Raw genomic sequence first — 10,776 nt, forward strand, 5'->3', positions numbered from 1 at the left:
GAGGTACTGCAAGCCACACAGCAAGGCCAAAAAACAAAAACAACAAAACAAAACAAAACCCTAAAAAACAAAACACACACACACACACACACACACACACACAAACCTGCTAAAACTGGATCCTGGGTCCATGACTTACTATCCATATGGCCTTGGGCAAGTTAACTAAGTTCTTGGCAGTTCACTGCCCTCATACAGAAAATGAGGGGGAGTAACAATACCTCTCTCCCAAGGTTGTTGTGAGGATTAAATGAGCTAATATATGTCAAGTATCTAGAACAGTGCCGGGCACACAGGGTGTGCTGGGGCGGTCCTATTGCTATTAGTATCTGCCATGTACCTGACACTGAGCATAAACAGAGGTGATTTGTGAGCTGCGTAGAGCTCAAGGATTTGTGAGCTGCGTAGAGCTCAAGGATTTGTGGCGCTTCCTAGCACAGTATTCAAAAAACTCTCAATAGCCACAAAGAAGACAAATGGAGGTTTCCTATAAAAATCCAGGTCTCTGGGCTTCCCTGGTGACGCAGTGGTTGGGAATCTGCCTGCCAATGCAGGGGACGCAGGTTCGGGCCCTGGTCCGGGAGGATCCCACATGCCACGGAGCAACTAAGCCCATGCTCCACAACTACCGAGCCTGCGCTCTAGAGCCCGCGAGCCGCAACTACTGAGCCCACGAGCCGCAACTACTGAGCCCGCAAGCCACAACTACTGAAGCCCGCGCACCTAAAGCCTGTGCTCCGCAGCAAGAGAAGCCACCGCAATGAGAAGCCAGCACACTGCAATGAAGAGTAGCCCCCGCTCGCCGCAACTAGAGAAAGCCCGCGTGAAGTAATGAAGCCCCAACGCAGCTAAAAATAAAAATAAATAAATTTATTTTTAAAAAATTTTGAAAATTAAAAAAAAAACCCAGGTGTCTGACTTTTCTAGAAAAATCAGAATGCTGTCAAGCAGGAGATAACCAGCTGCCCACAGCAGCCTTCAGCTCGAAGGTCCCAACCACTCCCAACTGCTTCCAGTGCCAACTGTTATATTTTTCCGACCCAATAAGTTAATTCACTTGTTTTTGTAGCCGGCCCCTGGACCCATTTGAGCTTGTGACCCTGACATACAGTGATGAACAAACACACATGGTCCATGCCCTCACAGGGCTCACGGGTATGATCCCAGAACAGAGTGAGCTGGATTTGTCTCCAGAGAAACCTGTCAAAGTTTGCCGGGTTGTAGAAAGCGTTACCTACTGCATCCACGCTACTCCAAGTGTGGTCAGTGGACGGCAAGCTCAGCCGGGAGCTTCGGAGAAATGCGGAGTCTCAGTTCTTGCCCCAGACCTACTGCCTTGGAATCTGCATTTTCCACAAGATTTCAGGTGTCCATAGCCGAGCCTGGGCAGCGGGGGTCTATACCTCGGAGCCCTCCCGGGGGTAGATGAGGCTGTTGACCATGCTGAAGTTGTAGAAAGGGGTGCTGAAGGGGCTGCTTGGTCCCCCGCTGGTGCTGGCAGGGAAGGCGCTGTAGTAGGAAGATCTCTGGCTGCTGCCGTTGCTGGTGCTGCGACTCAGCTGCAAGGTGTCTGGCGAGGCCTCCGGGACGGAGGTGGGGGGGAACGCGCCGCCCGAGGGCACCTGGGTCCCCTGGATCCCTAGGGGGCGGCCGCCTGGGAGCACTCGCTGGGGGCTCCCACTGCTGTTGACACTTAGCGTGCTGAGGCTACTGAAGAAGCTGTTCAGGCAAGGGGTGGAGGAGAGCACAGACCCTCCTGGGGAGGAGGCGGTACTCTTGGTGCCCTCGGGAGGCTCTGGGGACTGAGAGGGCCTCAGCAACGCCAGGGAGCTGTCTCCTTCCGGCTTCCCACCCACTCCAGACCCCAGTCCCGGGGAGAGCCCTTCCTCTGATTTCGAGGTCCCCACGGCCACCGTAGGGGTGCTGCTGGCTTCCGAGCGGCGCTTTCGCTTCCGTCGGAAGTTCCCGTTGTCAAACATTTTCTCACAGTTTGGATCCAGGGTCCAGTAATTACCTTTCCCTACGGAGATGAGAAAGAAAGCTGAGTTAGGGCAGGACGCGGTTCAGGCTCCTGTACTCAGCTTCACATGCGATAGGGGGCTGGTGGGCAGGCTCTCGTGAAAAGTCCGACAGAGATGCTCAAACCACTCTGCTGTTTAAGTGCATCCTTTTGTGGGAGATGGCACTAACTGAGCCTCATTTATCTATAGAGATAAGAACAGTACACCTCACAGGTTGGCTGTGAGGGTTAAATGATAGATCTCCGCAAAGTAGCCACACCATAGTGAGTGAGTGAAGAAACAGTATCTGTTATCACTTGCTGAAAGGGTGCAATACTTGCCCCCCCAAAATACACTCCACCGGAAAAAGGCAACCTCCAATACCCAACCCTGTGCCTTGCTGAACAAAATCAGGTTATTACTGGGGAATTGACTGGTTTAACAACGCCTTGGATGGCATATATTTGGAGTACAAGGAGGCTCCACACCCCTTCCTTGCCTAGGGCACGAGGCACCCCTGCATCTCTTCCAAGCTCTTCCTCCACCCGGCCAATCTCAGAGATCAGGGCCCCATTTAATGCAATGCTAGTCTTCTGCTTAGAAAATTTCCCTCGCTTTTGAGCACAGTGGAAGTAAAAAAGATCTATCGTCTTGGAGAATTTTATCTCCCAACAGCTTTTTTCACTTCTGGTAAAAAGAATCTTTGGCATTTGCAAATACTGTAAAGCGCTTATCCTGTAGGGAGTTCTCTGCATGGATAACTCCAGTTACTCCTCACAGCTCTTTGGAGACAGGCAGTATTAGGGCCTCCATTTTTCAGATGGGGAAACTGAGGTGCAGATTGGTTAGCAACCTGCCGTCTTTCCAGTTAGCAATGGTAGGGCCAGGACTTAAGCAGGCTGGCTCTAGACTCAGCTTTCTTAACTACTAGCACACTCTCCCCCATATCCATTACCTCCACCTACACAATTTCTGCAAGTAGTTGCAGGAAAAAACTTATTCACATATCTACCATCTAAATAACAATACCTGCATCTATTAGGATATTTATACTGTGTCACCTTGGTACCAAAAGCTTTTTCTTTTCTTTCTTTCTTTTTTTTTGGCCACGCCGCGCGGCATGCTGGTTTTGAGTTCCCTGGATCAGGGATCAAACCTGTGCCCCTGCAGTGGAAGCTCGGAGTCTTAACCACTGGCCCTCCAGGGAAGTTCCTGGCACCAAAAGCTTTGATAAGACACTGGCTAGAGATCCTCAACCTTTTTAGAAAGTCGAGGAGTATACATGACAATTGACATGATCATCTCAGGTGACTTAGAAGCCAAATCTGGAAGATGTATCTTCTAGAACTGCATGCTCTGTCCAGTACAGTAACCACTAGCCAAACGTGGCTGCTGAGTGCTTGAAAAGTGGCTAGTCCCAAGTGAGATGTGGTGTAAAACACACACATAGGATTTTGAAGACTTGGTACCGAAAGAATAATGGAATGTAGCTCACTGATAATTTTTTATATGTGTTATATGTTGAAATTAAAAAACATTTTCACCAGCTTCTTTTCACTTTTTTCACGTGGCTACAAGGCAATTCACAACCACGTGTGGGTTGTACTGTGTTTCAATTGGAAAGCACTGCTCTAGAATGACTTTAGGTACAAATACTCCAGAGCATTCACATAATTTACACAAAATCCTGGATCTCTCTGGAGGGCAACTGAAACTCTTCCCTTTTTCCTATCACGACTCTCCCCTCATACCGTAGTCCTGGGCTCCGTCTGAAAACCTCAGGTAAGATTCTGTTTCTCTCAGTTTTGATCTTTTCTCCACCTCACTCCTCAGGTAAGAGGGAAACCACTAACACGCCATGGTAACCCAGCCCTCCTCACCCCCGGGGTTAGATCCGAACGAAGCAAACTTGGGGTTTTCATTTTTACATTTCTAAATACATAAGGTTCCCAGACTACAATCTGCAGGACCCAGCTCAAGCTCCCTGACCCCTCGACCCCCGTCTCGCGATGCCCGTGCCGCCATCCTCGAATCATCTCCTAAGGTAGGGACAGTACGTGTCCCACGAAGGGCACCGTTAGTCTCTCTGGAACCCGAGGCAGGAGGAAGTACATCTACGGACAGCGTGTTCCAACTCCCGGTCTCTCCCCACCTCTCTCGTGAAATGTAATGGGATTCGCAGCTCATCTGAATCTTTACAGCCATCCCTTATCTGAGAGCCCACCCATGTGCTTATTCCTAATCCACCTCCCTGCAACTCGACCGGCCCTTCCAATGGCCTGAGGAACATCACCCAGGGGCGGCTCTCTGCTTGAGGATTCAGGTTCTATACCTTTAACCCTAGCTGGCCAGTCTCTGCGTGTGTGTATGTGAGTTGCGGGGGGAGGGGGGTAAGGGACCGGCCGGGAAGCACCTGTCCGCCCTCACCTGGGTCGTCCTCGTCGCGGGGCACCTTCTTGAAGCAGTCGTTGAGCGACAGGTTGTGGCGGATGGAGTTCTGCCAGCCGGCCTTGCTGCGCTGGTAGAAGGGGAAGCTGTCCGCCACGAACTGGTAGATATGGCTGAGCGTGAGCTTGCGCTCGGGCGCGCTCTGGATGGCCATGGCGATGAGCGCCGAGTACGAGTAGGGCGGCCGCACCATCTTCATCAGGTCCTCGCGGCTGGCCATGGACAGCCAGCTCAGCTCCCCGGGCGCCGCGGGCCCGGCGGGCGAGGCGGGCGCTGCGGCCGCGGGCTGCGCGAAGGGCCGCTGCGCGCAGGCGAAGGTGCCGGCGGCGGTCGGCGGCTGCAGGAAGGGCCCGGGCGCGCCCCCGGGGGGCGGCGGCGGTGGCGGCGGCGGCGGCGGGGCGCCCAGGTACGCGGCGGCGGCAGGGGGACCGCCCACGGCCGGCCCGTTGAGCCACAGGTAGGGGTTGGCGGCTGCGGCCGGCGGCGCGGCATAGTCGGCCAGACCGTAGGGCGCCCGGGCGGCCGGAGGGGCGCCCGGGGCGGCGGCGGCCGGGGACAGGCCGGGCTGCGAGTACACGCCGAAGTTGTCGCCGCAGTAGAGAGCCATGTCGGCGACCGTCGGCGCGTGCGGCGCGGCGGCGGCGGCGAGGGGCGAGCGGGGCTGATCTCGCCGCTCGGGCCAGAGCATCCCTTTGGGGGCCAACCCTGCGGCCCCGCCTCGGCCCTGGTTGGGCGACCGGTGCCCTGGGCGGGGGAGGGTGCGCGCGGAGCGCCGACAGGCCGGCTTCTTATAACCGTCGGCGGCGCGGCTCCTCCCGGGCAGGTCCCGGGGCTGGGCGGCGGCCCGCGGGCCGCGGCTCTCCACGCCCCCGCCACGCCCCACCTGCCCGCGCGTCCCGGCCGAGCGCGCGGAAACCTCGCGCCGCCCGCCGCGCCCGCCCCGCCCCGCCCCTGCAGCCCCTCCTCGCCGAGCCAGGGGAGCCCCGGGGGCCAGGGGAGCCGGGGGAGGCTGGCGCCTGCAGGATTCAAGCGAACCGCTCCCCGTTCCTAACCACCGTGTCCTCAGCACAATAACGAAATAAAATAACGAATATCAAAACAAAGAGAAGATCACCGAGACGGTACTACTGTTTTCTAAAAAGTCTGTAAGTTAACTCTGGGTGGCCGCTCAGGCCACCTGCTTAGCCCCCTTTGGTATTTCGACCTGGAGCTACACCTTTTGTCATCGAGTTGCCGGATTCACGTCCGGTCTCGACCGATCGGCTCACAGTCGAAAATAATAGACGTGATTTACAAGTCTTTGGGGTATACGAAAGATATCCCTTCTCCCGGGGAGTTCTTTGAAGGGAGGGACTGAAATCGGTTTTTAATTTCTCTAACCACGTCTCTAAACATAACGATAGGTTCGTTCACATTTGGGAAACGTGTTCATTTAGGTCAGGTTTGCGCAGTCTTTTGCCGTGATGTGTTGTCTTTCAAAACAGAAGGGTGAACGTTTTCAAAGACATTGAAATAAGGGGGTTCGGAATTAGCATTTTAAAGCCAACTGTAATTTAAACTGTGCAAGAAGCGCTCATTTACAAAAACGGTCTTCACGAATGACGGTAGAAGACTTGCCCTCTACTTTTGTTAGTTTTCAAATGCGGCTCCTGCCTGGAAAAACAAACAAAGCCAGTGAAGTACTGTGTGGACCCCACGTGCCACGCGATCATTACTTACTGGCCCCGAACAACGATAAGAAAACTGTTTCTTTTACAATTAAAACGATTCCTAAATATGTTCTTAAGAAGTGACCGGTCTGAGATTCTCGTTTAAGGGAGAAGGGGGGAAAAGATTTTTTTCTATTAGCCAATTGCAGACTGACAGTTCAGAATATTTAATAATTCGGAAACCCCTCCCCTCCACCACCCCGCATTTATTTTCAGGACAAAGTTAGTTACATACTTTCAGGAAAATGATCGTCTTCTGCTACCTCACTTCGTAAAAAATGAAATCCAGAAACATTTAACGAGCAAATTTTGGTTCCTAAAATGCAAATCACACTTCAGATGTAACATTTTTCTCGTCTTTTGTGAAACCGGAAAGGAATTCTTGTCACGCAATTTCTTTCAATCTCCTTGCTGATTTTACAGAATGGAATAGTGTTTGCCTTAGTTGTATTTTGAGTTAGGCTTCCTAGTTTAGATAAGCACCGTGCTTTTGTTTTCCTTCCCAAGTAGCCCAAACGAAGCTGTTTTGTTTTGCTATTTCTCTTGCGATGTTAATAAGGGTGACAGCTATAAGGAAGGAAATTGGAAAACAATTTTTAATAAGTTATAATGCCCCAATTTAATACTTTTTTGTAAATTTAAAATTTAAACTAAAAAGAGAAAGTCCACAAGAAGAGCTGGCAAACTAGATGGCAATAAATTAGGAAAAATTTGAAACCTTCTCCCCCTTAGTAATTGATGTCCTTAAGAATGTAATATAATGCCTTCCCTTATTTTTTAGCAAATTGCTTACCCATATATACTTTGCAGTCTTGAAGTTTTGTTGTTGTTTTTTCAGTTTAACTCAACCCTATACTCCAAATTATTCTGAGTGAGAGACCATGATTGAAGATTATTGTTTCTTGTTTGGGTTAAAGGTTCAGCCCAGTAGAGATATTTTGTTCCTTGACTATGCATTATCTTTTGCGGACTTTAATTTTATTTAAAAATCATGGAGCCACCTAGCGTCTCCTTGCCTTTGTTACAGCATTTATCCAGATAGGGATCTGTGAGGTGGACACCCCCTCTAGGGGTTTGGAAGTTATGCTCTTTTCTATCTATTTTTAAATCACATATTAATTAGATAAGCTTAAAACTATCATTGGTCATAAATCAAAGTTAAAATAGTATTTTAAGTCGCCGTTTTTTTAAAAAAAATTAAATTTAAAAAGCAGTTGGTGCACTTAGGGGAAAAAAAAGATAAACACTATGCTTAGGGACTTCCCTGGTGGCGCAGTGATTAAGAATCCACCTGCCAATGCAGGGGACACGGGTTCGAGCCCTGTTCCAGGAAGATCCCACATGCTGCGGAGCAACTAAGCCCGTGCGCCACAAATACTGAGCCTGCGCTCCAGAACCCGCGAACCACAACTACTGAGCCCGTGTGCCACAACTACTGAAGCCCGCACGCCACAACTACTGAAGCCTGTGTGCCTAGAGCCCGTGCTCCACAACAAGAGAAGCCGCCGCAGTGAGAAGCCTGCGCACTGCAATGAAGAGTAGCCCCCACTCGCCGCAACTAGAGAAAGCCCACGCGCAGCAACGAAGACCCAAAGGGGCCAAAAATAAATAAATAAAAGTTTAAAAAAAACTATGCTTAAAATGTAAGTTTCCTGTAATAACGTTTTGTCAAATTGCCTTTCACAAAAGAATATAATCGAGGCAATTGATTAATGTATCTTTGCCACTGTTACATGTTTTCATCACTGGAAAATAAAACATTTTGAGAAATTATTCAACCCAAAGAAAACATCTCGTTTATTTTCTACTGACATTTGGTAATATTCTTGAGGCTTCTTTGAGCGACAACAGTGATTTATGATGGAATGTAGTCATTTTGTAACAAACACTGTAACAGAATGTAAAATTCCTCACACTCATTGATTGATAGCATCATAGAAACCTTGGCACATTAATGTTTGCTAGCATTTTTCCATATTTACCAAGGAAGAAAAAGGTAATATAAATTGGAAATAGCCTCAGTGGTCTTAATTCCTAATGGCTGTGACGTAGAACAACATTGAACTGTGAACAGAGTCAGTCCTTCCCAATTTCAGCATCATGGTTTACTTTGTATCATCTATGAAAAAGGCTACAACCAGAAATTATGAACTCTGTCCATGTCCCCCACCTGGCTTTCTACCTTGCACTGTAGTTATTATACCTATCTTACCTCTTCTCATAAATCAGAGGCCCTGTGAAGATGAATCCTTATATGTAATTCAGTTTTTGAAACACCTTGCCCACCAGAGGACAAACAAATATCAATTTTTGAAAAATTCGTACCTGTTGAATTAAGGAATGACTACTTACAAATGCCATGTTGGAATATAAATAAGCCCATTCAAGGATGAGTAAACACACACACACACACACACACACAGAGACAAACCAAACACACAAAATGGAACGTTGGGACTTGGGAAAAATTTCTATAGCAAAAAAGAATAGAAACATTACTCAGATGTGCAGAAAAAGTCCAACTCTGAAAATCATTTACTAGAGTAACGGAAAGAACATTGTAGAAAATATCTGCTTTTTTGTCTTCAATAGACGTTAAGACAGTTTGGTCTTTATGAAACAAGAAATCAGAGTAAGGTAAAAACCAAACTCGGTGCAAGTGGAGATGAAAAAGGAACCAGAAGAGGCGAGCAAAGAAAGCAAGAAAACTCAAATTGTAATCGGAGAATACAGTCTTTGGAAAAATGAGGTGAGAATGACTCTATCACGTAGGCTAAAATATGTAAGATTAATGAGTGCACTTGTTGTTTTGGTGAAGAAGGATGGATTATGGAAGAAAAGATATTGCATCAACGGGAGCTGGGTCCACTGTCTCATTCCTTACTTTTTCCAACTTCTGACCACTTAATTGGTTCTCATTTTGGAGCTGGTACTGTCATTAGTGAGAGGCACACTGAAGAGCGTCTGTCTACTCCCAGTCCCTACCTCAAAGGCTGAGACTTGCAGATTGAAGCAGCACCCAGAGGGGCTGTCCGTTTGCTCCTTTAACAAACTTTTAGGGCTCTACTTACTGAATGTAAGTGCTGGTGGGAAACTGAGGCAACTCTTTTCCCTAGGAGAGCAGGTTTTCCACCAACTTAGCATTTGTCTTCTTTTTTTTTTTTTAAACAGTATTTGAGCTGGATCATTTTTTTTTTTTTTTTTTTTTTTTGTCTGCATTGGATTTTCGTTGCTGCACGGAGGCTTTTTCTAGTTGCGGCGAGAGGGGGCTGCTCTTCATTGTGGTGCGTGGGCTTCTCATTGCGGTGGCTTCTTTTGCTGTGGAGCACGGGTTCTAGGTGCGCGGGCTCCCGTAGCTGTGGCGCACGGGCTCAGTAGTGGTGGCTCGCGGCTCCAGAGCACAGGCTCAGTAGTTGTGGCGCACGGGCTCAGTTGCTCCGCGGCATATGGGAGCTTCCAGGACCAGGGATCGAAGCTGTGTCCCTTGCATTGGCAGGCGGATTCTTAACCACTGTGCCACAAGGGAAGTCCAGCATTTGTCTTCTGTTCAAAGAATACAGTTCCCTTGTAAGCCCTTCAAGTTGACATTGGCCAAGTAGCCCCTGCTGGTTCCCCTACTCAGCCACCTGGGAGTCAGGGAAGACTGGAATGAACTGCAAATACAGAGTGAGGGGCAAAAATCAAACCCAGGGAGGCTCAGAAGCAAGGGCATAGCCCAGGGGTCACTGGGCCACAAGCCAGCTGACCCCCAAGGCTCATGGCCAACATTAGGCACAGGACGTGTAGCAAAAAGGATGCATCCTTAGGATTCTTGTAGGCTGAAGCCTCTGAGGATACCACAGAAGTTCCAGGTACTTCATACAGAAAAATAAAAGAAAAAATTGTCAGCCCAAACCATGGTGATCCAACAATTCCTTTGAACAAAGTTATTAACACATCACTCCTCTGCTTGAACCCTCTCCCCTCCCCAATCCTCTGGAATGCGTCCTGGCCTCCGGTTCTAGCTGATTAGCCCCATTCTTGAGCTTCCTCAGCTAACTTCTCAGACCCTTCCTTCTGCTCCAGACCCAGCTCCCAGAGTGTCTTCAACTCTTGTAGGACGTCTCCCACCATTGAATGTATCCTGGCTCTCCTGGGATCTTCCCATGGTGTCCTGAGGCTACGTTTCCCCCAACTGCTCCCTCCTCAGGGCAAGAAGGCCCTCAAGCCCTCCTATCTTGCTGGATGGCTCCAGCATCTGCTTGGATGGTTCATCCAACTCTCTGGACCCTCGTTTCCAATAACCAACTCCTCCTGTGCCGTTCAGCCACCCACTATCCTGGGTGTTCTCTGAGGCCGGGGACTGTGTCTCTTGTGGCTCACTTTTTTTTGAGCGATTACAATTAAGGAACGTGGACTAAACGCCTGGCATCGTGCTAAGCACCTTACATGTGTTATCTCGTTTACTTCTGAGAAATAAGAACTGTTAGTCCACATTCTACACGTGAAACAACAGAGAGAGAGGTTAAGTCATTTAACTGTGGTCTCCCAACTTCTAAGTGTGCAGCCAGGATTCAAAGCCGATTCACAGCCAGGCAGTCTAGCTGAGGAGCACAGGCTGGAAGCCCTCAGCTCTATTT

General features: G+C 49.2%; 1 protein-coding gene across 1 annotated transcript; it reads right to left on the bottom strand.

Annotated features, from left to right (window-relative positions):
• Window positions 1-1,397: 1,397 nt before the first annotated feature.
• Window positions 1,398-5,136, bottom strand: FOXI3 (forkhead box I3; the record flags this gene model as incomplete). Its single annotated transcript, XM_082642628.1, has 2 exons — window positions 1,398-2,020; window positions 4,428-5,136. The coding sequence occupies 2 exons, from the start codon at window positions 5,134-5,136 to the stop codon at window positions 1,398-1,400; spliced, it is 1,332 nt and encodes a 443-aa protein (XP_082498754.1).
• Window positions 5,137-10,776: the final 5,640 nt, after the last annotated feature.

Source organism: Mesoplodon mirus (genome assembly GCF_964341445.2).
Source record: "Mesoplodon mirus genome assembly, chromosome: 14".
NCBI classification, from domain to species: Eukaryota; Metazoa; Chordata; class Mammalia; order Artiodactyla; family Ziphiidae; genus Mesoplodon; species Mesoplodon mirus.